The sequence below is a fragment of the Leuciscus leuciscus genome (assembly GCF_965113295.1).
Source record: "Leuciscus leuciscus genome assembly, chromosome: 15".
NCBI lineage: Eukaryota > Metazoa > Chordata > Actinopteri > Cypriniformes > Leuciscidae > Leuciscus > Leuciscus leuciscus.
The window spans coordinates 27,642,075-27,669,467 of NC_138739.1; the positions used below are offsets into that span (position 1 = coordinate 27,642,075).

General features: G+C 40.9%; 3 protein-coding genes across 6 annotated transcripts in view; all 3 read right to left on the reverse strand.

Moving 5' to 3' along the window:
- The window catches only part of LOC309475893 (interferon-induced protein 44-like), a 49,918-nt gene that overhangs the window by 7,501 nt on the left and 15,024 nt on the right, over positions 1–27,393 (reverse strand). The gene's annotated exons all lie outside the window — the stretch shown is intronic.
- Positions 1–27,393, reverse strand: part of LOC309475894 (interferon-induced protein 44-like) — a 31,036-nt gene that overhangs the window by 2,052 nt on the left and 1,591 nt on the right. The window contains exons 4-11 of one of the 2 annotated variants that reach the window (XM_082138870.1): positions 27,334–27,388; positions 27,049–27,244; positions 26,852–26,939; positions 26,620–26,684; positions 26,346–26,517; positions 26,155–26,255; positions 25,355–25,525; positions 15,336–16,549 (exon numbers count right to left, since the gene is read on the reverse strand). In XM_082138870.1, coding sequence (XP_081994996.1) covers positions 25,355–25,525; positions 26,155–26,255; positions 26,346–26,517; positions 26,620–26,684; positions 26,852–26,939; positions 27,049–27,244; positions 27,334–27,388 — 848 coding nt within the window. In that variant the 3' untranslated portion in view covers positions 15,336–16,549. Of the gene's footprint in view, positions 1–92; positions 640–920; positions 16,550–25,354; positions 25,526–26,154; positions 26,256–26,345; positions 26,518–26,619; positions 26,685–26,851; positions 26,940–27,048; positions 27,245–27,333; positions 27,389–27,393 lie in introns of those variants that run through there. The other variant, XM_082138869.1, reaches the window with a different exon arrangement.
- Positions 16,823–25,347, reverse strand: LOC309475873 (uncharacterized protein). 2 transcript variants are annotated; one of them, XR_014197884.1, is made up of 2 exons: positions 17,199–24,083; positions 16,823–16,878 (listed from the first exon to the last, which is right to left on the reverse strand). XR_014197884.1 is itself a non-coding variant. In XM_082138801.1 (2 exons), exon 2 carries the CDS (start codon positions 23,534–23,536, stop codon positions 17,513–17,515), a length of 6,024 nt encoding a protein of 2,007 aa, XP_081994927.1. In that variant the 5' UTR covers positions 23,537–23,802; positions 24,123–25,347; the 3' UTR covers positions 16,823–17,512. The 2 variants fall into 2 exon arrangements, 1 of the variants encoding a protein (XP_081994927.1); XM_082138801.1 differs by adding an exon at positions 24,123–25,347 and having other exon boundaries at positions 16,823–23,802.

Genomic DNA, 27,393 nt, shown 5'->3' on the forward strand with positions numbered 1-27,393 from the left:
ATTTATATTCAATTAGTAATTATTGAAAGACACTGGATTTTATAACATTATTTTACTGTACATAACTATATTTTTTCTGATAGTTGACTTACTCTGATCCACTTTGTACACTTCACATTCAATTAGTTGAGTGTCATTCCCATACAGTGTGGCAGGACTACAATCGAACGCATTAACCCTCACTGGATAAAATACACCCCCTCCTTGATGATACACAACTGGTTGGTCTTTGTAGCAAAAGTACAACTGTTGGCCAAAGCTGGGCCCTTTAGCATCATCAAGACGTGCATACTGTCCACTGTTAACTTTAATGCAGAGAGTGGTTCCACCTTGAACACTGAACAGGAAAGCTTTCTCATCTGTAATTTGCTGTCCACTTTGAGTATAATCTACACTAGTGTATCCACCAAAGATGTAGCCTGAACTGTTATAGGCTACAAGTAAAGTTGGACCCTGACGGTCACATCGCTGATGGAAGGCAGAAGCTTGATATCCATGAACAGAAGCTTTGTAGAGAAGAGTCAGTTCAACATTCCCCAGCAAACCACAGAGCTGCTTTCTTTGCTCTTCTGGTAAACTAGAAGCGAGTGGAGCGTTGCGAGTAAAGGGCGCTCCGAAACTGAACGGCAACGTATCCATCTAAAACCAAATAGGATATATGATTTGAGTTCTTTGTAATAGGAACACATAGTCACAAGTAGTCAGATGATTTGTGTTGTGAAAGCCCTATATGAACTAACCAAAACTGATTAGCTAGACTCAAAACTGAAACCTAAGCAAAATATGATCATATAAAATACACAGTCTTTTATATTGTATTTGTTCACTTTATTTATTGCTTTTATAACATTCATAGCAACTAGGCTATGTATCTTACCTTTTTCAGTCTCCTTTCTCTCTGAAGAAATATTGATATATACCTTTTTGTAGTAGGCCATCTTACATCCACAGGCGAACGGGGAACGTCAAGCTCCCCTCTTCCCTCTCATCAAACGACACAGCCCTCTATAGGCCTAGTTTATGAGTTAAATGCCTGGGTAAAAAGATAAGACTTTAACTTAGGTTTAAAATCAAGTATGGAGGATAGGGATCTCAGAGGTAAAGGAAGACTAGGTCCAGCAAATGAAACACACGGTCACCTCTCGACTTCAAACTTGATCTTGGATGGGACAGAGTATTATTGTTTTTGGACAGCAAGCATCTGACTGAAGTATTCAAGTTTAAAAGTTCGGACAAAAAAAGAAGGTGCCAGACTATTTAGAGATTTTAAAAAAACAGCAATATTTTAAATTCAACTCTACAATGCACTGGCAACCAATTAAGAGTCATTAAAATTGGAGTGATACTTTCTCATTTATGAAGCCCAGTTAAAAATCTGGCTGCAGCATTCTGAACTATTTGACATTGGGACATTCCAACATATAAATAGGAATCACAATAATCCAAACGAGATAGGAAGAAAGCATGTACAGTGCGTGCAGGATTATTAGGCACGTTGATTTTCTGATCATATTGTTTTTCCAGGCACATTTTACCAATAATTTTATTATTGGTAAAATCTTAGTTAAATCTCTTTTTTGGCTTATTTTATGTGTAAAAGAAAACGTGCCTAATAACATCTGCACACCTGAATTAAAGGCATTTTTCATTTCCAGCCTTCATGAAGAATTATATATCACTTATAAATGATTAAATACAAAATTAATAGTAGTTATTAGATTAATGTGGTTTGGAATTGGCAAAATGTGCCTGGGAATAAAATATGATAAGAAAATCAACGTGCCTAATAATTCTGCACACACTGTACATGCTTTCAAGATCAAGGATAGGAAGGACTTTACTCTGGACAGAAGTAAAAAAAAAAAATTAAAAAAAAAAAAGCTTGATTTAACTACTGGATTGTGTAGGTCAAACTTCAGGGAGGAATCAAAAATAACTCCCAGATTTTTCACAGACGGTTTGATGTAGAAATTCAAATTTACAGAGTAAAAGTTGTTGGGGTTTTTTTTACCCACAGCCTGGAAGGGCTGGAGGGCCTGGAAACAATTGCTTCTGTATTACCTTAAAAAAAGTTTAAGGACATCCAGGATCTTGTATTGGCTAAACATGCAAGCAAGGTTTCTAAACCTTTCTTGTCATTATGCTTTAAAGGCAGGTTCATTTGATTATCATCTGCATAAAAACTCATGCTTTCTAAGAATAGAGCCCAAGAAAGCATGTATAGAGAAAACAAAGTTGGACCCAAAATGGAGCCTTGGGGAACACCACAGGTAAGAGTAGCAGATGAAACAGAGGCTCCAATGCCTATACTGAAAAGTTTCTGTTTCTAAAAAAGATTTAAACCAGATAAGGGCAGTTCCTCGGATGCCCACACACTGTTCAAGGCGTGATGTAAGTGATAATATTTTATGTTGTAGTTGTTTGAAACTTTTTATGGACCTTTTCATGTTATAATCTTGAAACAGAGTTGAAAATGAATAGCAACATAACATGCTGTTATCGTACAGCTTAAATAACTGGAAGAGGATGACACCAGACGCCTTGCACATTTAATTGACTAATCGCACCCGTTTTTTACGTTAAAATTAAGGTGGGTAGCAGATTTTCACCCATCTTGGAGGCATTTTGACTCTTTTGTTTACTTTGGCAAATATTAATGATATTTGCAACAATGAGTCAACTAGTCTATGTAAACAATCTGTGCTACATTTTTGTCTTAAATGGGTGGGGGGTTGAGGATTCTGGTGGCACCCTCCCCCATAAGAATTTTTTTTGTGATTTTAACATGATGTAAACAAAGCATTCAGAGCATTGTGCCCAACTCTGACAAGAAAATAAGAGAAAATACAACATTTACTTTTAAGCAAACAAACAACGATTTTTTTTTTCTTTTTTTTAAATACTGTGACAGCGAGAACCTGTGCTGGACTCCCCTCACCGCCAGGACCAGCTCCATCTGCACCTCAGCCCTGATTGATCCTTACATAATATGCCAAAGCCTGTGTTTCTGTTTAAAGCAAAAGCCCTATTCGCACTGGATTTAGAAATACCCACCCAGATCTGAATTTCGTGTGGCGCATTCGCATGGGATACAAGCGAAGCCTGTGATTTTACTCTAATTTACTTACTTATCTCCTGGATATGATGTCAATAGGCTATTGCTTGGAAATGTCTTGTCGTTATAGCTCTAGCTGTATGATATATCATAAACAGAAGAATGTTCCACCGCATGCTGCTATACATGTCATCCATCTCCATCTAATCATTCTTTTTGTTAATGCTCTTCTGATGGGTTTCAGCTTTCTCTTTCTGCAAATTGAATATGGTGTATATCGATATGACCCAGCACCCAAAATACTATCAAAAATCTCCAACGTAGCCTCCATTCTTCGCGAAAGATGGATAAAAAAAGCGCACAGGAAACAAAAACCTTGAAAAAATTTAATACGACCCCGCCAAATCACACCCATATTCAATACGCCGATTCACACGGGACTAATATTATCACAGGACCTCGGTGTTCGGCGAAATATGGTAGGTCATTTGCGGGGGAATTTTTACTTTAAAAATTACAGACATGGCCGATTCGCACGGGATTAAAGGGATACTTCACCTCTGGAAAGGTGAATGTGTATTTAAAATGGGTCATTTATGTAGAAGAAATGTGAAATTATTTTTGAGTTTGGAGCTTTCTAGACTGAGAAAAGCCAGAAAATGTATTTTTGGCTTATGTGGATGAAAGACAACAACTCCCAGAATGCACTTGCTTCGCTGCCCTAGCCACGCCTACCGGTAAGAGAGCGCAGTTTAAAACAACAAGGCTAGGCTACTAGTAGTGAGTCTCCGTGACGATTTTGAGATCACCCAAAATGTACGGGATTCGGCTTTTGCATTCTACAGTCGCCATTCATTATGTTTACTGTGGCGAGCAGGACGAGGCTGAGGGCTTCGGGAGAACAGAGCGAGGCCGGTGGCGTGATTACTGAGACGGACTGGTCTCGTATCTCTCACGGAGGAGCGGGAATTTTCTTAGCAATGTTAAAACGCACATCAACCGATCACTTGTTTAGCGTTCATGTAAACACTACATTCAGATTCACCAATCGGAATGATTTCAGTTAGACTGAAACAAAAGGTGTGCATGTAAACAATGAATGGCAACTGCAGAAAGCAAAAGCCGAATCCCGGACATTTTGGACGATCTCGACGGCCGGACATGTCCGGGAAAAAGAGTATGGTAACCCCTACTACTCAGCTTTCTCCACAGAACAAGAGCCTGCTAGCTTAGCTTCCAAAGAAAGACGGCTGACACTGTGTACATTCTGTGAGTGAGATCCCACCTCCTATGGGCGGGTTGAAAACATGCGGGACAGCCCCTCCTACTGGCTGTAGTCTTTAGCCTCTGGCCAGAAAATCCTCCGATGATGCAAAATGACGATTTTTGCGTCATCGGAGGATTTTTTCCAGACAAAAAATAAATCTCTCATCTCAGGGGGATATGAGGGTGGAAAGCACGGTAATTCGAAAATACTACAGGTTTTCTACTAATACAAAGCTTAAAGCTAAATCCTGAAGTATCCCTTTAAGATAACAGACAACCTCCACAATTATTACAAGTGACTAGAGGTCACCAGGTAAACTTATCCAGTGCGAGACTCCAGCGCGCGTGCAGATTGGAAAATACTAGAGACATCTGCCCCACATGACACCTAAGCGGCAGCTTAAGTTATTACATGATATGACCAAGGTGAAGGTCATATCCAAATACCCAATTGTTGTTTTGTGACTTTGAAATATAAAACTGAAGAAAAAATGCTTAACTACTTTTACATAATCTAAATTGAATACATAGCAAACAACTCTGATAACTGTCGCCAAAATTGAACCTAGGCTCTTTTTGTTAATCTACCAAACTTTCGTGTAAAAGCATATTTAGAATGGAAATACCACTTTTAAGATTGACCGTATTTTCGTTTTCGGTCAAATTGCCGAGTGCATGGGGCACTTCTATGATAGCATCAAAATCGCAATTTTTAAAACTCTAAGAAGGCTCGACAAAACATACAACTGTACTCGAAGTATCACCAGGGGCTCTACACGTGAACTTGAGCATTGAATACATTTGTGTACACAAAGTTTACTAAAAAGAAAGGTTTTGTACGACTCACTTTATCAGTTAGTGTTTCCAGTGGCTGGAATTTTGTCAGTCAAAAGTAGTCGATCTCCGAATGCAACGTAATGAACCAAACAAAAAACTGATCAATCTGCTTGTGATCATACCTGTCAACACTCCCGTTTTCCCCGGGAGTCTCCCGTATTTCACACCCGTCTCCCTCTCGTTTTGTAATTTCTCCCGTGCAACTCCCGTAATTTGTATGCCCAAACGTCGTTATATGAATAATCACATCAATTATTCCAAGGTTACCCAGTTGCCAGATATTGTATGAAACCCATCCTACTCGCGCAATCAACACATCATACAGATTTCAACCCATTTGTTAGCTCAACCTGGCAACCTACAACTAAGTAGCGCTGTTGACGTGCGCAGATCGACGCGGGAAGTTGGTCACTGGTAGAAATGGGAAGAGAAGACTCCGTGGTAAATATTTAACGCAATTAACGCAGCATCCGTTTCTTCTGTCATCCTTTGGCTGGTGTTACATTATATGATGCGCTCTTATTCTTGCAAATGCTTTTAAACCATTCAAGCAAAGACAAAATGAGCGCCAGCATTGAGTTCTCTTTCGACTTGAAGTTGACCGAACACTAACACACGCAATTATGCCAAAATGTCCGTTTTGTCGAGTATCCTCCTCATAAGAGCAGACTGAGCTCAGATCTGTGCTCTAATTTTTACATTATAAAATATATTAAAAACATTCGTTTTTTTAATGGCGATTCATCGTGACGTGAGTAATCACAGAAAAAAATGTGTGATTAATCTAGTTATTTTTTTGTTGTTGCAATCAATATAAATAAATAAATAAACATGAATAAGTCTTATTCATGTTTTTTTTTATTGAATATTATGTATTTATTTATGTTAATATCTGCGCAATTAATTTGTATTTAGCCTGCCTCTGCCATCCAGCACCCCCCATAATCCCCAGCATAAACTGAGCCAAAAAAGTGCTGTTGATAGCCTTGTGGTCAGCACCCTGACATTTATTGCTTTTGGTTTTTCGGCGAACCGAGAGTTAATCCAGGCTAGTGGACTTTTCTGGACAGCAAAGACAGCAAAAAAAGATTTTTCAATTTGCTGCCGGTTTAGCTCCATACACACACAGGATAGAATAAGCATCTTTTAAGCCACTTCCTCAACATCTCTCATATTGGGGTGGGGGAACGGATTTCGACAGCTGAACTATTTGCCGTTGGTTTCTGTTCCCCCTATGTTTATTACACAATACTGTTCTAAGATTTATCAAATTGCAGCAAATTACTGTCCTCAATAGCCTATTGGTCAGTGCCCTGACATTTTATTTTTATTTTTTTACTTTGGGCGACCCTAGTTCAAGTCCCGGTTCGTCAAACTTTCTTGATACTATACTGTCCTATCATAATAAAAGGCAAAAAAATATATTCTTTTAACTGATGCAAGTTAAGCTCCATCCACACACAAAAATAAAATCAGCATTTTTTTAAGCCATTACATCAACACCTCTCATAATGGGAGTGGGGGAACGGATTTCGACAGCTGAACTATTTGCCGTCGGATTCTGTTCCCCCCATGGGTCTTACAAAACGAGTTTCTAATATTTAACAAATTGGTCTGTAAACACTGACATTTAGTGCTTTTTGTTTTTGGAGAACCGAGTTTAAGTCCAGGCTCGTGGACTTTTCTGGATCCCATACTGTCCTATCATATTAAAAAGCAAAGACCGCAAAAAATTATTCTTTAAATGGGTGCCAGTTATAAGCTCTATCCACACAAAGAATAGAATAAGCATCTTTTAAGCCACTACCTCAACATCTCTCATATTGGGGGTTCAGTACAAAAAAAACAAAACAACAACAACTAAACATCTCTCCGCCTAGCTGGATCTGGCCACAGGGGCTTGTCAACATCACAGGCTATATTTTCATTTGCAAGGCAACGTGGGAAGAATCTTTTGGAGTGACGAATTCACCTCCCTCAGTATTAGTCCGTGGTTTATTACATGGTCCACAATTGTTTCCAAAAATGAAAACGAATTTCGTTACACGGATTTGGTTGTCTTCCCTCTTCCTGTTCCTCTTCCTGTTCCTCTTCCTCTTCCTCTTCCTCTCCCTCTTCCTCTCCCTCATCCTCTCCCTCATACTCTCCCTCTTCCTTTTCCTCTCCCTCTTCCTTTTCCTCTCCCTCTTCCTCATCCTCTCCCTCTTCCTTTTCCTCTCCCTCTTCCTCATCCTCTCCCTCTTCCTTTTCCTCTCCCTCTTACTTTTCCTCTCCCTCTTCCTCTCCCTCATCCTCTCCCTCTCCCTCTTCCTTTTCCTCTCCCTCTTAATCCTCTCCCTCTCCCTCTTCCTCATCCTCTCCCTCATCCTCTCCCTCATCCTCTCCCTCTTCCTCTTCCTCCACCTTGTTCGCTCCGGATTCCCCCTCTCATCCGCACTCTCCCTCTTCCTCTGACTTCCGAAGACAGGTGAACTTACCTGTTGCCTTTTTATAGTGCGTAAACATGATTGGTGTATCTACAATTACGTAAGCACCAGTGTGTGTGCACTCCTGGTGGCTGTGCTTAACCAATTGGTTCATGGGTGTGTTCATTTGAAAGCCTTTGCTTTGAAATTGCAAGGAAATTACATCATGATCAATTTCTGTGTCAAATGTATACAAGTGTGTTTAGTGTTTTTCAAATCACTGTGTGTAATGTTTTGCAAAAAGTGTGAAGCTGACCATGTGCTTACAATCGTGCAAATCTAGGCCGGGTTTTTTGTCCGTGAGTGTAAGGTTTTTGCTAATAGTGGGAAAGTTTTAATTTTAGTGTGTAAGCAATTGAAAAAAAACTGTAAAAAGCAAAGACAGCAAAAAAAGATTTTTCAATTTGCTGCCAGTTTAGCTCCATCCACACAGAATAGAATAAGCATCTTTTAAGCCACAACCTCAACATCTCTCATATTGGGGATGCAGCACTGGTTAAGCTGCATCCACACACAGAATAGAAGAAGTATCTTTTAAGCCACCACTTTAGTATCTATCATCATAAGGTGGGGGAACGGATTTCGACAGTTGCATTGTTTGCCATCGGTCAAATTTGGTGCCGCCTCCGGCTCTCGACAAAACAGTCTGTCACATGCTCAGATACCCACCGTGACAGTTCTGTTGCTGGTTCCCAGCCTGTATCCACTATCAAACCATATAGTTTGCCGATAGTGATGCGCAGATTGCGGAAAGAGTTTGAATAAATCACTCGATGACTCGTTCATTAGGAGAGGTCGCCTGCCGCACCTACTGGCGGTTTAGTTTCAAAGTATCATTCTTTTCAACATTTCTTATTTGTATATTCAAAAAATATTTAAAACAATCTCATAATCTCATTTAATACAGTTGTAATTTTTCAGTGTAAATGATTCCATTTGAGTGGTAACTATAGTGGCCCTATAGTGTCTTATTATTCTAATTGAATATATTGATCAAATTTAAGAATTTGAAATGAAAGATGGAGCATACATTTACAGTTTTTTCTGAATGCTTAAACCCTAACCCTGATTCTTATAGCACAATTTCTAAAACTATTAATACATATAGCAAAACCACTCACTGAGTTTGCAAAACTAAAAGCACAAATACTGCTTTGCACTCAGTTTGCAATTTTGTAACACACACTTTGCAAAACTGTAGATACAATCCACTGCACAGCACTCTTTTTGCGGAACTGTAAACACAACTCACTGCTTTACACTCAATTTCCAAATGATCAACACACTCCTAGCAAAACTATACACATGTATGGCTTGTAATAAGGGATCCACTGGAGGCAAGTTGAGAAATGAGAACCCAAGTGCAGTTTATTGTAACTAAAATAAAACATGAAACAAAAACATGAAGTGGCATGAAAACAAAAACCATGGCATGAACATGAAACTTACACTACAACAGAATTACAGGAAACAATACTTGACAAAGACACATGGCAAACATGAGGGCTTAAATACACAGACTAATGACAAAACAAGGGACACCTGTGAACAATGATCAGACAATTAACCAATGACAAGACATGGCAGGATCACATGACAAACAGGGAATCACATGACAGACATGGAAACAAGACATGACACAGAAACATGACAAGAACAAACCCAAAACGTGACATGGCTATTATTTACACTATTTTGCCAACTGTCTGGCACACTGTCACATGTGAAAACTGTTTTAGATAATTAGTTCACTTTGCAATCAGCTTAAGCACTATAAATAAGCCACAGGTAAGCTGTCCGTGTGGAGTACAATGGAGGGAGCAGGAAGAGTGAGAAGAGTGAGAATTAGAGGAGGCCAAGGAAGAGGACATGGAGGTGAAGAAGTAGGAGGAGGAGGAGGAGGAGGAGGAGGAGGAGGAGGAGGAGGAGGAGAAAGAGGACGCGGATGTGAAGAAGTAGGAGGAAGAGGAGGAGGAAGAGGAGGAGGAAGTGAAGAAGCGAGAGGGAGAGGACGACAAGGAGGGGGAAGAGGAAGAAATAGAATTACTGATGACATCAGAGCTACAATAGTGGACCATGGAATCAACCATGGAATGACCCTGAGGGAAGCTGGCCAACGGGTTCAGCCTAACTTGAGCCGCTACACTGTAGTAAGCATCATAAGGACATTTCGAAATGAGAATCGTATAGTACAGTCACTTTGCACTAAGTTTTGTAGCACTACCATACTCTAATGAGAAACACAACAATACCATACATGTAAAAATACTGAAATTGTTACTTTACAGAATTGCTAGACGTCCAGATGCTGGGGGCAGAGGAAGAATGTTCACTGCAGAACAAGAGACCCATATAGTCAATATGGTGATTGCAAATAATTCCATAAGGCTACGAGAAATACAGATCACGATTAATTGAGGATGACACCACCTTCCAAAACTTACACAATGTGAGCATTTCTGTATTATCTCGTGTACTTGCCCGCAACAGAATCCGAATAAAACAAATCTACAGAGTCCCTTTTGAAAGAAACAGTGAACGTGTAAAACAACTGTGATATGACTATGTGCAGGTAAGCTATAGTATCATTGGTACTGAATCTGGAAGTGCATACTGTAGTGCTGTGCATGGGCCTGCTGTGCTGCATTTGTTCTGTCTTGTCAAGAGAGAGATGGAGCTAGAGCTAGATGCCATGGGTCATGAGCTGCTTTTTGTGGATGAGGCAGGTTTTAAGCTCACTAAAACAAGGAGACATGGCAGGAACATTATTGGACACCGTGCCATAATCAATGTCCCAGGACAATGTGGAGGTAACATAACTATGTGTGCAGCTATAAGTCAAAATGGTGTTGTTCACCATCATGCAAACCTAGGCCCATATAACTCTGCACACATTATTACATTCCTGGACACCTTACATGACATGCTCACTGATATTCAGAGACCAGAGCAGACCAGATACGTCATCATATGGGACAGAGCAGATCAGATACGTCATCATATGGGACAATGTTAGTTTCCATAGGGGTGCTTTGGTCCGCAACTGGTTTACAGATCACTTACTCTTCACTGTACTCAACCTCCCCATACTCTCCTTTCTTGAATCCAATTGAAGAGTTCTTCTCTGCTTGGCGCTGGAGGGGGAGGGGGAGGGGGAGGAAGAGTGAGAGGTAGGGGTAGAGCTGTGCTGCGTTCCAGTCCACTTTAGACACGCACTTGCGAACTTCCCTAAGCACTTCCCCTTGGGGGAATCCCTGCCGCCATTTTGAAGTGCGTTCCACTTCGTGAAGTGGACGAGGGAAGTTTATATGGACAGACCCTCGTTCCCTCGATTTTGACTGAGGGAGCGAGTCTACTTAAAATGTACACTTCAGGCACCTATATGTCCCACAATGCAGTACGATTGTGACGTCACCACATATCTCATCTAATCACCACCACAACAGACAACTCTATGATATATTAATAATATATATTTTTAATTTAAAACAACCCAAACACACCTATAAACATTTGGATGCTGCATTAAACAAATTCTTAAAGGGAAAAAAAAATTAAATAATAAATCAACTCCATAGCTGATTCCAAGTGATCAAGGGCTTAGGACGTTCCAATTCAGCCCATTGCAGTTTCCGCCAGTAGTGAGCACTCGCAATGACGTACATCCGAGTGAACGAGACGGAGGGAAGTTTGCGAGTGAAGGGCATTACAATTTTGGACTGGAACGCAGCCATAGTAGAGGAGTTCATGGCCAAAGAAGACAACAACTTTCAAATGAAATCAGAGCAACCTTAGTTGATCATGTCATCAACCATGGGCTGACAACACCTGTTTACTTCATGAATGGCTGATGTCATACACTAACTGTACAAGTTTCCTGGGCAATATACTCTACTGTGGGGGAAATATCTTTAGGCTGCATTGTCCAAGCCCTATATTTTTGTTTGTTTGTTTGTTTGTTTGTCTTTCTAAAGAACTGAGAGACGCAACCATGGTGGAGGAAGGGGCCAAATGTTCACCGGGGTACAGGAATTCAAAGCCACATCATCCAAGACAACACCATATTCAACAACATTGAACGAGTCAGTCTGTCCACATTGGCTCGCATTCTCAAGCGAAAGCAAATCAGAATGAAACAACTTCATAAGGTGCCGTTTGAGAGAAACTCTCAAAGAAACAAAGAGGTCAGACGATCATATGTGGATGTAAGTACAATATTGACTGCAGTACACTACACACAACATTGTTTCCCAGTGTACTGGATAACACCATATTGACTGATTTTTGTTCTTTGTTTTCAGGGAGTACTGGAAATGGATGCTCATGCTGTCCCACATGAGTTCATCTTTATAGATGAGGCTGGGTTCAACCTAGAAAAGACCAGAAGAAGGGGGAGAAACGTCATTGGCCACAGAGCCATTATAGATGTTCCTGGCCAACGTGGTGGGAACATCACCATATGTGCATGGTGTCCTCCACCGTCATGCCAACCTTGGACCATACAACACAGCCCATATTCTCATATTTCTGGACAGACTCCACAACATTCTCATACCACCATCATGTATGAATGATGCAGACCATCAAAGAACCCGGTACGATGTAGTATGGCACAACGTGAGCTTTCATTGTGAAGCTCCAGTCCAAAACTGGTTTGCTGACCACCCACCATTTTTATCGTGCAATAGTCCATACTCACCATTTCTGAACCCCATAGAAGAGTTATTTTCGAAGAAAAACCCCATAGAAGAGCCTTTTGTGCGCATGCCTCTTGTGCAGGCTATGGAAGAGGCATGTGATGAGATTGATGTGGATGCGATTCAGGGATGGATAAGGCACTGAAGGCGCTTCTTCCCTCGATGTCTGGCAAGGGAAGATATTGCTTGTGATGTGGATAAGGCGTTGTGGCCAGACCCAGCTGTGCGGCAAGATGCTGCCTAATTATTTATATATATATATATATATATATTTTCCACAATTTTCTTTTTCAGTTTACTGTTTTTTTTTTGTGAGCATATTTTTGTTCAGTCCAATGTAAATATATCTGCTGTGCATATGTTGCACAGACTTGTTTAGTGAAAAATTAAATAAATAAATGTTTCAACAGCATGTGTGTGTAGTATCTGCAAATATCTGTGCATGTGAACAATCTGAAGAATTTTCTACAATTTGAACTATTTTAGTATTATGGCAAAGTATTCTAAAGATGAGAGTGCTTTTCCTTATGCCCAACAGTGTGTAGTTGGTTAGACAAAAATCTGGTAATATGAATGAAGTGTGTGCCATTTCGTGCAAAAGTTTGATTTCGATAATGCTATATCTAGTTTTGGTTGCAGTGCTTCATTTTGCAGGATATATTAGGTATTTTGCAGTTTGGGTGTGTGGTTTTGTGAATCGTGTTAAGTATTTTGATCAAACCAGCCTAGTTTGCAAAATTGTGTTTTAGCAATTGGAAAAAACTGTAACTGTTTTATACGAAAATACAATTTTTACGAAGGTTTGAAGAGTTAAGCAAGGTTTATTAGTTTTGCTGATTTGGTGAAAGGTTTTCTTATTTGTGTGTAGAGTTTTGCAAAAATAGCCAATAGTTACAAAAAATGTGCTTAAGCCATCAGAAAAAACTGTAATTACATTGACCAGCGACGTGCAGAGATTTCCTATGGGGCAGTGGCTCAAATGTAAAAAAGGGGCATATATATGCTCATCAAGGTTGCATTTATTTGATCAAAAATGTAATATTGTGAAATATTACTACAATTTAAAATAATGGTTTTCTATTTTAATATACTTATGACCTTTGATACTTTATCAGGATTCTGAGTTTAATCAGTTAAAAAAAGAACAGCATTAATTTAAAATAGAAATCTTTTGTACCAATATACACTACCGTTTAAAAGTTTGGGGTCAGTCAGTATTTTCTTTCTTACTTAAAAATAAAAAATAAATTAATACTTTTATTCAGCAAGGATGTGTTAAATTGATAAAAAGTGATAGTAAAGACTTATAAAATAATTCCTATTTTAATTAAATGCTGTTCTTTTTTACTTTTTATTCATCAATGAATCCTGAAAAAAGTATCACAGGTTCCAAAAAAAAAACAAAACAAAAAAACATTAACATTAAGCAGCAGAACTGTTTCCAACATTGATAATAAATCAGCATATTAGGATGATTTCTGAAGGATCATGTGACACTGAAGACTGGAGTAATGATGCTGAAAATTCTGCTTTGCATCACATAAATAAATTATATTTTAAAGTATATTAAAATAGAAAACCATTATTTTAAATTGTAATATTTTTTTCTGTATTTTTGATCAAATAAATGCAGGCTTGAGGTGCATAAGATTTTTTTTCTAAACATAAAAAAAAAAAGAAGTAATATGTCCAATTTTTTGACCGGTACTGCACACACTACTATATATAGGCTATACAATTGCTGCATAATTATCAAAAATGTTAAAATAATAAAGTCCTTTTCCTTTCACGTCACCATTTAGTGTGTTGTTGTCAGCCTACACTTCACATAATAGGCCTGTAGGTGGCGCCTGGGCTTCATTTAACCAACTATGATAGTTTGATCCTATGGTTTGATCAACGGTGTATCAATATACATAGACTAAATAAATGCAAGTGACTTAAATACTACTTACCATTAATGCTACTTTTGGTGCTGGTTTTGTGCAGTGCTTTGTAGTCAACGACGCAGATTCAGATCGCTTCCTATGTAAATTCGTCTGTCCATGTAATTTTCAAACGATTTATGAATGACCGGAAAATTACAAAATTATAGCTTCTCTTCACTGTCCAATGAAATTTGAACTTGTTGTGCCAGATGATGATTGGTCGATGTATTATACATGAAAAACAGGCATCAGTGAATTATGTAATATTTTAATTTTTGTAATATGTAGCATTTTAATTGAATCGAAACGCTACTTTTGATTATTGAGAAGAAAAAAAAAAGGAAAAAAAGCTTAAAAATGGTTTGGTCGAGCCATATAACGTTACTCACAGAAAAAAACAAAAACATATTTGGCTCGAGCCTCGAGAGCATCGGTTCCCGAGCAGACTGTGGAATACCTACGTTTACACTAGAACATTTTCGTTTTAAAACGCATCACTTTGGCAACGGTTACACATGCCGTCGTCCACACACACACACTACTCCGGAGTTAGAGACCCTCGAAAACGGAAACCCTTTCAATCAAGTCCGACTCCGAAGCAAGACAAGTGACGCAGCCCATAGCAACGCTTTAATGGCAACGACGCCTCCGAATGACAGAGATATGTAAAAAATAAACGTGAATTACAGTTTTTCTCGATTGTTTACACACATTTTCTGAAAGCATGCCTCATATTCTCAGAACTCTACACACAAATCAAAAAACACACACACAATGGGCAAAACCCCTCAATTCTCCTGCAAAATGAAACTTTAGGCTACATTCAAAACAATGTTATTTCTTCTCAAAATGTATTTTTTTCAAATGACACACAAACCATCATATGAATAGACATTTATAAGAACCAGTTGAACACTGATGTGCTCAATGTAAAACACTATGATGAATGGAAAACACTTCCTCTCCATTCTTCATAATGACTAAGGCCTTTTTTTTTCAGTGTTACATTTACTACAGACAGTAGCCTACATACATAAGTGTGTTGTAAAATATTTAAGTATATTGTTTTTATACTCAGAAAAAAATACACAGTAACAAATATATTTTATTTTTTCCACAAAAACAATGTACACAGTGAACATCCCAACCAACACAAAGTTGTACATACAGTGGTCTACATACAAAACAACAGAAGAATATATGTATACAGTTACAGTAAAAAAAAAAATAAAAAATAAAAATCCAATGTTGCCATCCATTGCTCCATTGAAGAGCTGACCTGTTGCCCTTTTATGCTAAAGCTCTGATTGCTAATTGTAAAACTGTGTGACGGGTGTTTGCCAATGTGATGAGTCAGTGTGCATATTTGAATGGCAGTGTGTTCCTTGTGAAAACAAGAGATTTTCTGCATGAAAATTGTGCCAAAAGCTGAGAATTGTGTGTAGTGTTTTGAAAAAAGTGTGTTTTAGAACTGCAGTTTGAGTGTAAAGCAGGAATTGTGCTTGTAGTTTAGCAGAATTGGTTCAGGGGGTTGGTGAATGTGTTACATGTTGTGGTCATTGTGTCTCAAGTACCAGTATTCGTGTGTAAACAATTGAGAAAAACTGTAAGGCTAATTTAGTTTTGTACACATTGTCATGTTAATTATAATTAAATGCATTTTGTTTTATTGACCACAATATTATCATTGATATTTGTTTGAGAGGGGCACTTTTGATTAATTTTGAAAAAGGGCAGGGGCTCGAGCACCCATCATTTGGTTATTCTAAATTAGCTATATGTTAATTAAAAAAAGTATTCATCAAAAATGTTAAATTAGCCTATAGGCTACGTAATTAAGTAGAAATAATTTCTATATATTAATAAAAGTAATTGTTAGTCATATGTGTAGAATGAATTGTTGTTTACTTTAATCTTGAACAGTCCTGAAAGAAACTTTCAAGCTTAAAGCACAATCAAAAAACAAGCTTTAGTTTATCAAAAGAAGCACTTTTTAAAATAATGTTTATACAGATTTTAGCATCTTGAATTCAAGTCCTAACATATCATTCTATTATTATTCTATAAACCTATCTACTAAAGCAACAATGTCAAATATATACAATAACAAAATCATCATGAAATGTGCAGCTTAAGTGATATATGAACTTTGCATTTCCCATCATTTTCTTAAATGGATATTATGTATGATTATGAAGGATCTAAAATGGACAAACAGAAGAGATTAATCATCTGATTTAAGATGAATCCTTGTGCTGATCAAGAGGTTTAAACCCCTATCTATGCAGCACTTTATATGGCCTAAATGCAGGGCCGGCTCTGTAAATCTGGGGGCCCTAAGCAGGATAATTTTGGGGCCCTGCCTTGCAGTGAATAATGGAGTATTGCCACCGCAAACCAGCAACTGTATACAATCTAACCCTTACACATTTCATCTGTACCTCTTTTAACATGATTGCCCACAATTATTTTACTGCTTATTAAAGTACACTCACTATTCTGTCCTCAGTGTGTGTGACTGTACACAAATTGACAGATAGCTAACAAGCTTCAAGAGAAAGTCAGAGGCTGGAGTAAAGTTCAAGGCTCTTTACTGTTGTCGTAATTCTCAAGAAGGAATCTTTGTAAAACTGAAACGATACAGAAAGATAGCACCAATCACTGAATGCTATTCAAACACGTCATACTGTACATTAACAGACATAAAATAATACACCTTTAAGCTACAAAGTTGTAACATATATATTTTACATTCAGCTGATATGCTTATAGCTGTAAATAACTTGTAAATATAGTATGTGCAGCTCAACAGCTAAACTAACAAACTATGAAAGGCTATACAATAGCAGTTTTCACATGTTAACAAATAAATATTCAAGTAACATCACAGAACGTCTTACATGACGCATGTGTATCAATGTAATTTACTATAAATTCAAATATAACTTACAAGCGATGCTTTCCCAAGGCACAAACAGAAATGGAGACAGGATAAGGTGACTAGAGCTGCAAGCTGACCGCATGGAATATAACTACTAATGTGTTTCCTGATCAGACTGTATCATGTGATAAAATCAACCAATGAAAGCAATGTAAGAATTATATATGAACACACTGAATTACTCCTAGATGACCACTAGGGGGAGAAAATAACAAACTAAATGCAAAGTATTCTTACAGAACATGACACTCCCCGCCTGGTATTGATTAAATACCACTATCTGAATAATCTTATTGTGTCTGAATAAAAAAGGGGGAACTAAATCAGTTTAATTCCTCAGCACTCTTGAGAAGGATCGTCTCAGAAACAGGTCTCAAGAAGGTCCTCGCTGATCCAGATTTTGTGACCTTGAGTTCGATCTTCCTGACCTTCCCATCTTCATCAGGGAATGTATTCGTAACCAGAGCTATGGGCCATTCATTCCGCTTCGCCTGGTTATCCTTAAGCAGAACCAGGTCACCTTTCTCAATGTTAGGTCGTACGTCCTGCCACTTGCTTCGGCTTTGCAGTGTAGGAAGGTACTCACGTCTCCATCTGCTCCAAAACGTGTTAGCCAGATGCTGCACCCGTCTCCACTGCTGGCGGTGAAGGTCTGTGCTGTCAAAGGTTCCCGGAGGAGGAGGGTAAGTAGACATCTTCTGAGTCAGAAGTGTAGCAGGGGTAAGGAGAAAGGGTGACTCCGGGTCTGAAGAAATAGGTGCGAGTGGCCTAGCATTAATAATTGCCGTGATCTCTGCCATTAAAGTAGACAACACCTCATGAGTGAGGCATGAAGGGTTGGTTTGCATAAGCATGGAGTTGAGTATCCGTCTGGCGAAACCAATCATTCGCTCCCAAGATCCTCCCATGTGGGAGGAATGCGGAGAGTTAAACACCCAAGAGCAACCCTCTTCACCCAAGTACCTCCTTACATTGGGCTCTTTGGGATCGGTAAGGAGTATGTGCAGCTCCTTACAGGCACCTGTAAAGTTGGTTCCACAGTCTGAACGGATTTGCTTAGCAGGTCCCCGCAGAGCAAAGAATCGGCGCAACGCATTGATGAAGCTTGACGTGTCCATCGCCTCTATCAGCTCTATGTGCACGGCCCGTGTGCTCATGCAGGTGAAAAGTACAGCCCACCTTTTGCTGTTAGCCTGTCCACCGCGGGTTCGTCTTGTGGTGACAGCCCATGGGCCGAAAACGTCAAGTCCCACGTAGGTGAAGGGTGGCTCTGTACTCAGACGATCTGAGGGTAGATCTGCCATCTTCTGTTCAGCGCTTTTCCCATGAAGCTTGTTACATGTAACACATTTGTGAAGGATACTGCTGATACATTTCTTAGCTCCAATGATCCAGAATCCAGCTGTGCGGACAGAGCCTTCTGTGAAAACACGACCTTGGTGCTTAACCTTGTCATGGTAATGACGCACGAGCAATGTTGCAACGTGGCTGCGACCTGGAATGATGAGAGGGAACTTTTCATTAGTGTCGAGTACCGCATGGTTGAGCCTGCCTCCTATTCTCAGAAGACCCTCTTCGTCCACATAGGGGTTCAGCTTTCTCAATGAACTATCTTTTGAGATGTCTTTCCCAGCAACCAAGCAGGCGAACTCTTTGCTGTAAGTTTCTCTTTGCACACACTTGACAATAAGAGTTCCTGCCTTGGACAGCTCTTCTGGCGTGTGAGGTTTTTCGCATTGATGCCAGCCACTACAGATGTCATCCTTGGTTTTTACTGCACTTCTTTGAGACTGAATGATATGTGTCAGGAATGCGATAGCTCGCACCAGAGACTTCCAAGACGAGAACCGTTCAAAACGATGAGATCCCAGACTAGATGATGGAGTAAAGAGAGTGGTGGCATGAGAACGCACATCAACATCTGCATCTGGATCAATGAGTCCATATGACTCCTCTCCTGAAGTGGCTACTCCTTCAGGAAGGGACAAAAACGGAGGCCCTGTGAGCCAGGTTGTGCTAGCTAATTCGGCCGCAGGTACAGAACGTGTAGCATGATCTGCCGGATTCTGTGTGGTGCAGACATAGTGCCACTGCTCAGGTTTGGTGGACTTCCTGATTCGCTGGACTCTGTTGGAAACGTACACATAAAACCGCCTGGTCTGATTGTATATGTACCCCAAGACGACCTTGCTGTCTGTGTAAAACCGCAATGTGTCTACACTGATGTCCAACTCACTCTCTATCAACTCTGCCATTTCTACTGCCAATACAGCTGCTCCCAGTTCCAATCTTGGGATAGTGTGAGCAGATGAGGGCACCAGTTTTGCCTTTCCCAAAACAAATCCCACGTGACACTCTCCATCTTCATTGATCACCTTGAGGTAAGCTACAGCGGCAATGGCCTTCACCGAGGCATCTGAGAAGATGTGGAGCTCTTTCTTTTGAGTGGTGGTAAGGGTGGTAGGTGTGTAAGCTCTTGGAATCTTGAGCTCACTCAGATCTTGCAAGGAGTCTTTCCACATCCTCCATTCATTTTCCTTCTCATGTGGAAGAGGCTTATCCCAGTCGAGGGCTTCAATGCTAGTGAGCTCTCGTAACAGGAACTTCCCTTGTATAATGATTGGCGCCACAAATCCGAGAGGGTCAAACAGACTGTTCACGGTGGCTAGAACGCCTCTACGGGTAAAAGGCTTCTCGGTAGATGCTACTCTGAAGGTGAAAACATCATGTTTAAGATCCCAGCTGAGCCCTAAGCTGCGTTGAATGAGGGCTGAATTGTCATTGAAGTCCAGGTTCTGCAAACCTTTTGCGTGGTCTTCTGGTGGGAAGGCATCCAAAACGTCAGAATGGTTCGACGCTATCTTGTGGAGGCGTAAGTTTGAGCCGGCAAGCATCTCCTGCGCCTTTTTCAGCAGATCTATGGCTTCAGCAGCTGATGGTAGAGACTTGAGGCCGTCGTCGACGTAGAAGTCGCGCTCCACAAAGTGTTGGGCCTCTGAGCCATACTCACTTGCTCCATGTTGTGCCGCGCGACGAAGGCCATAGATAGCTACTGCTGGCGACGGGCTGTTGCCGAACACATGGACTTTCATCCTGTACTCAACAATCTCCTTGCCAGGTTCGTTGTCCCTGAACCAGAGGAACCGAAGGAAGTCTCGATGGTCTTCTCTGACAGTAAAGCTGTAAAACATCTGTTCAATGTCTGCTACCACTGCTACTGACTCTCTGCGGAAGCGTAGTAAGACTCCAAGTAAGCTATTGTTCAGATCTGGGCCTTTAAGTAACACATCGTTGAGAGAAATCCCATGATGCTGAGCACTGGAATCAAACACGACTCTAATCTGATTCGGCTTCTGAGGGTGGTACACACCGAAGATGGGTAAGTACCATCGTTCCTCTCCCTCTTGCAGCGGTGGAGCTAACTCTGCCTGGTCGTGATCGAAGATCTTTTGCATGAAGTTCACAAAGTGAGTTTTCATTTCAGGCTTTCTTTCAAATGTGCGGCACAAAGAGGCAAGGCGATTAAGAGCTTGCTCTCGATTGTTTGGCAGCTGTCGCCGTGGTGATCGAAATGGAAGAGGCGCCACCCAGCTGTTGGACTCATCCATAAACATTTCTTTATCCATAAGCTCCAGGAAAAGCTCATCTTCGATGGAGAGACCCACTTTGTCATCATCCTTGGTTCTCTCAAAGATCGTGCTGCCGAGGCTGCAGTCATGGAGGACTGGGGTATGGTGTGTAAGGCCGTGAAGAGATGTGCAGTGTAGTCCTTCATTGCCAAACCTCTCCTTGACTTGAATATGATTGGGACATGGAGTAAGGAGAGATGGACGTCCATTTTCAAGCACGTTAGTCCGAAAAGAAGTCACAGACTCTGTCTTGTGGGCTGAGCCCAAGCAGACGTTACCTATAACAACCCAGCCAAGGTCTAATCTTTGAGCGTAGGGTGCTCTCGGTGGCCCATTGCGTTGTTCTCTGACTTTGTGAACCTGGAGGATGTCGCGTCCCAGAAGAAGGAGTATCTGGGCCTCTAGATCTAGGTGTGGTATCTTGTGAGCTATGGACTTCAGATGTGTGTGGTGCTGTGCGACTGCTGGAGTTGGAATCTCCGTGCGGTCATTTGGTATGTGATTGCATTCAATGAGTGTGGGAAGCATCACGCTTGTTGTTTCATCCAGTGACTCCACCATGAACCCTGTGGCTCTTCTACCAAACGCTTCAGTGACCCCTGAACACGTGCGCAGAATGTATGGCGAGTTTGACCCTTCAATTTGAAAGAGGTCAAAGAATTCAGACCTGGCCAAGGACCTGTTGCTCTGATCATCCAGAACGACATACATTTTCACAGCTTTGTCAGGGCGTGCTTTAGGATAAACTTTCACTAGGCAAATCTTGGAACAGGATCTAGGTTCCTTACCGTCATCACAGACCTCTGTGCACCTAGAGGTGACTGCCAGCTGAAGTGTTTCTCCTTCACCCTCCCCGCCATGCTCTGAGGAGGGACCTCTCCTGTTCCATGGTGGGGGTCCAGGGTGCAGTGCTGCAATATGGCTGTCGCTCTCACATTCTGTGCACTTCAAAGCTACCTCACAGTTCTTTGCCAGGTGAATGGTAGAAGAGCAACATCTGAAACAGATCCCATTTTCTTTAAGAAAAGCCTTGCGCTCTTCTAGTGACTTACTTCGAAAACCCCTACACTTTTTCAGAGGATGTGGTTTCTTGTGGATAGGGCATTGTTTGTCTATTTCTCCTCGCCTGCTGCTTGAACTGACCGCCTGAGAAGCTGTTTGTAGCGATGCAATTCCAGTCTTGTGAGCAGAGACATAGCTTTTGCCATATGCTGGTCTCTTTTCCACTCGTTCAAACTTTGTTGGACCTGTAGTGAACCTGTGGGAACCATTCATTGGGGTTACAGGAGCTGTTGAGAGAGTGAAGCTTGGGTCGTTTCTTCGGCGTGCTTCATTGCATATGAAGTCTGTGAAGTATGCAAATGGAGGAAAACATACGTTGTGTTGCTCCTTGTATTGTGAGCCTTGAGCTAACCACCTCTCTTGCAGACCAATTGGCAACTTCTCAACGATAGGGTTGACACCCCTGGCGGTGTCCAAGTATGAGAGCCCTGGCAGATAACCCTCAGATTTTGCAGACACTAACTCCCTTAACAGGTCTCCCAGCTCCCTGAGTTTTACGGGGTCCTTATGACTGATTTTAGGAAAGTTCTCTATTCTCTCAAAGAGAGCTCTTTCAATAACCTCGGGGGAGCCATAGCACTCCTCTAGGCGATCCCAAGCCATTCTTAAACCTATATCAGGGCTGGCAACATGCACAGAACGAATCCGTATGACGTGCTCTGAAGACTGATTTCCTAACCATTTTGTTAAGAGGTCAAGCTCCTCGCCAGCACTTAAGTTCAGTCCTGCAATAGCATTGCAGAATGAAGACTTCCATGCCCAGTAATTTTCTGGACGATCATTAAATTTGATCAGGCCAGAATTCACAAGCTCTCGACGTACCAAGTACCTGGCAATATCACTCATACCTGCCCTGTCGTCCGCATGCCCTATATGTGGCTGTAATGAGGCTCTACTGTGTGCAGAGCAAGGGTGTGGATGAGTAGAGAGGAGGTGATCAAAGGAGTGGTGTTGAATTGCTGGTGTTGGCCTTTCGGGCTGCTGCGCTTTATGGCTATCGTCCCTTGTGGTGAGTTGACGAACCACGGACGTCGCTCTTTCTGGCTGTTGTGCTGCAGCCTGAATTGCACCCTCATTCTTGGGTAAGAAATGAGAAGCACTGCTGGGACCAGGGAAATGCTCCTTTCTTTCTGATTGGACATCGGGTTTGATGAGCGGCAACAGTGATGGCGTGTATGGTTCAAGTACTGGGGGTTTTTCATCACTGAGACGTAGCTGGGAGTGGTGTTCGACGTATTCACGGGTGCGCTGCATGGCGGCTTGAACTGAATCGTGGAGACTCCTACTGCCCTGTGTACCTTCGATCTCTGCTGCTGCCTCAAGAACTTCAGCTTCAGCCAAGGCTACTGCAATCTCCCTCTCATGATCCAAAGCTGATAACTCAGCGGCTATGTGTGCCTCCTTGACCTTCAAATCAGCTGCAAGATGTGCCTCTTTTATCTTCAATTCAGCTTCTCTCTGAACGAAGGTGGCACGTGCACGTGCAGCTTCAACTTTAGCACGGGCCTTAGCAGCGGCCCTGCTAGCTGAGGATACTTTAGATGTGCTTGATGAGGTGGAACGTTGTGATCTTGCTTCACGTGCTGTCTCTTGATCTTTAACACCATCATCAGTGATGGACGCTTTTTCCAATCCAGCTTCACTGGTATGCAACATTATGGTTAACAATCCTCCAAGATGTATTAGAAGGGATGTATAAAGAGGCCTTAGTATGCTTGAGAGGGTGTACTGGCTCAGTTCCTAATCTTCTCGTTGCTGTTTTGCCCGCCGTGAAGTCGCTTTTTTACTATTCTGTCCTCAGTGTGTGTGACTGTACACAAATCGACAGATAGCTAACAAGCTTCAAGAGAAAGTCAGAGGCTGGAGTAAAGTTCAAGGCTCTTTACTGTTGTCGTAATTCTCAAGAAGGAATCTTTGTAAAACTGAAACGATACAGAAAGATAGCACCAATCACTGAATGCTATTCAAACACGTCATACTGTACATTAACAGACATAAAATAATACACCTTTAAGCTACAAAGTTGTAACATATATATTTTACATTCAGCTGATATGCTTATAGCTGTAAATAACTTGTAAATATAGTATGTGCAGCTCAACAGCTAAACTAACAAACTATGAAAGGCTATACAATAGCAGTTTTCACATGTTAACAAATAAATATTCAAGTAACATCACAGAACGTCTTACATGACGCATGTGTATCAATTTAATTTACTATAAATTCAAATATAACTTACAAGCGATGCTTTCCCAAGGCACAAACAGAAATGGAGACAGGATAAGGTGACTAGAGCTGCAAGCTGACCGCATGGAATATAACTACTAATGTGTTTCCTGATCAGACTGTATCATGTGATAAAATCAACCAATGAAAGCAATGTAAGAATTATATATGAACACACTGAATTACTCCTAGATGACCACTAGGGGGAGAAAATAACAAACTAAATGCAAAGTATTCTTACAGAACATGACACTCACTGAAACAGTAAAAGTAAAGATTACAGATTTGCCAAATTTCTACATCTACTTTATTACTGTCTGAATGCTTTGTAAATTTTAAAACAGCACAAACTGTTTTTTGTCCACTAGACAGCTTAAAACCTTTAGTATTAAAAATCTTCAATAAAGTTGTTGCATAGGCCTACTACAGGTGATGCTGGAGTCTCTATCTTTGAACTTCTTTTCCCTGTTCCATACTTTAAAAAGAGGGAGAAGTTGGACCAGTAATTTCTTTGCTTCCTTCTAAAGTGATTTAAACATATTCTTCTATATTGATCTATCAAAGAGATAAAAAATTCTGCAAAAGATTTTAGTTTGAGTTGGTATTTATTTTTTATATATTCCAACTACAAAAACACTACTTCAGCGAACAATCATTAGCCAAATGTGTATATAAAATGTTTAGTAATAAAATATATACATAAATCTAATAAAAGCTCTAGGTAACACTTTTTACATTTTACAGTCATTGTTGCACGTTACATGTAGTTCATACAAAAATAATTCTACAGTAAAAACTGCTTAAAATGTGGATTTCGTCTGAGTAGGCTACCTCTACTTTAATGGGATAATGTCCACTTTAACGCACCCTCTGGTTGCCAAGAAACAGCGCCGCGAATTGTACAGAAAACGCAATAGGCCGCTCTTTGTGCATTGTGTAATGTGCCAAGTTCAAAAATTAATACAAAAAGAATTCTACAGTAAAAACTGCTTAAAATTTGGATTTCGTTAGAGTAGCTCTACTATAATGTGATTTTTTTTCTCCTTTTTTCTGCACCCGTTGGATAGACTCGTTTAATTTTTGCGGTCAAATTTCCAAGTCCAGGGAAGACAACGATTTTACACGGTTGGTTGACTGTTAAAATGCGGCGACACCGGCGAGTACCATCTGTAGTTAGGGGGCCCCCTAGTGGCGGCGGGGCCCTAAGCAGCCGCTTAGTTCGCTTATAGGGAGAGCCGGCTCTGCCTAAATGGTATCAATATCATCAAAATAGTCGTCTGCAAAGCGAAGCATCTGCTGTATAGCGTTGAGAAGCAGGATGTCACATTTAAGCTCCAGCTCCAGCTCCTGACTGTAGTTCTTCACCGGTAACACACAAGACACCGGCACACCTAACCGAGAGCTCACCTCCTGAACCTGCAGAGACAAAACAACATCTCAGTCACTCTTACCCCTTTTCCACCAAAAAAGAACTGGTTCGGAACTGGTGCTGGTTCAAAGTTGGTTCAACTTGCGAACCTTCTCAGAACCTGTTTGTTTTTCCACTGACTAGAGAGCCCAGCGAACGACGTCGTTACGTCATTGTGTACGTTGCCATAGGCTTCGTCTTAGCTTTCCTAGAAACGCTTGCACCAAATTCAAGCATAACAAATACAATTACAATTACACTACATCGTCTTTCTGCAAATGTTTCTCCTGGCTTTGCGATCCTATACTGGGGTCAGAAGACGACGTTTAGAACACATTTGTGCTGCTCGTCTGGATTACTATAGACGGAGGTTACGTTGGAGAAGGAAGTTCGACAATAACCCCGCCCCCAGCCCCCGACGCAAGCATGACGTGGTAAAAGAACGGTTCTAGTCCAGCAAAGAGTTGGTGCCGCTTTGGAACCAATTTTCCTGGCCGAGAACCGGTTCTTTGGCTGTCGAAACACAAAGAACTGGTTCGCGAGTAGGCACCGGCTCCGAACCGGCACCAGCACTGCCTTGCTGCCGTCCCGTGGGTCCCGTGGGAACAGCTCATGTGATCATGTGACCATGTCTCACCTTCATCTTGATGTAGGAACTGGCATAAATATTTTCAAGGTCCTTCTGCACATGGGGACACGTTTCATCTACTTTCGTCATCAGGACCATCTGAGGAATCGCTGAAATTGTTTAAATAAACTTTCAGCCGGTCATGGAACATTTTGAGTCGATTTATGCAAAATGGTCTAAACATGTTGTAGTTCACTTACCCACTGAGTTCACTTTACTACGGACAGAACTGAGTTTTTCCTCAAGTTGGTCAGACATGAGGGAGATTTTGGTGGCGTCGATCACATACACCACACAGTGGATCTTCTCCTGTAGAGATGCAGGTCTGGAGGCCTTTTGCTCATCCGGTTGAAATGGTGCTTTGGGGTTGAACTGAATCAAGAGGATTTAACAGGAAGCATATTGAAGAACACATTTTAATCTAAATTTTTAATTCTTTCTTCAACTTCATTCTGGAGATAAGTATGCACTTACTTTATAGCGGTCTGGTATGTGACCTTGAAGAATGCTGCTGATGTCAGCAATATTCAGTCCTGCACCTGATGGTAGCATATGATGTACTTATTATAGTAATTATAGTAACTGGGTAATAACTAGATACTAAACCTGAACCTAACCTTACCCTTGTAGTTACCTTATATTACCCAGTTATTTCTTAGGTAAGCACAATGTAGTTACACGTACTGTAAAATAAAGTGCAACCCACCTGGTTGCTCCTCGAGTCCCATGGTGTCACACAACACAAATGGCAATGGCTTTCTCTCACGGCCGTCTTTCACTGGGTATGTGCGAAACTACCAACCAAGAAGAGAAACACATCAAGACCTGAAGTCATCAAGAGCTGTTCCTCGACCTGAAGAGAGACTTCTGTAGGAAACACTATGAATCCTGTTGAATCTGTACCTGTGTGGTGAGACTAGTGCCTGCAGATCCTGACATGGCTTTGCTGGTCACGTGACCCATGAAGACGGAGTTGATGGAGTTGAAGAAACTGGATTTTCCAGCACCGACAGGACCGATCATTAGGATTCTGACCCGACTCACAGACGGCATCAGGGGTTTATGATTCCTGATCAAATCCATAAGTTCTTCTCTTCGTCTACAACATAGATCACAATATTATTATTGAAAATTGCTGTAGGAAATCAGCAACAATGAAATAACTGGAAACATGGAGTGGAAACATACTTAGATGTCCAAAGAATATTCCTCCATGGCTCCTCTTTGAAACTGACTTGAAGGGCTGGA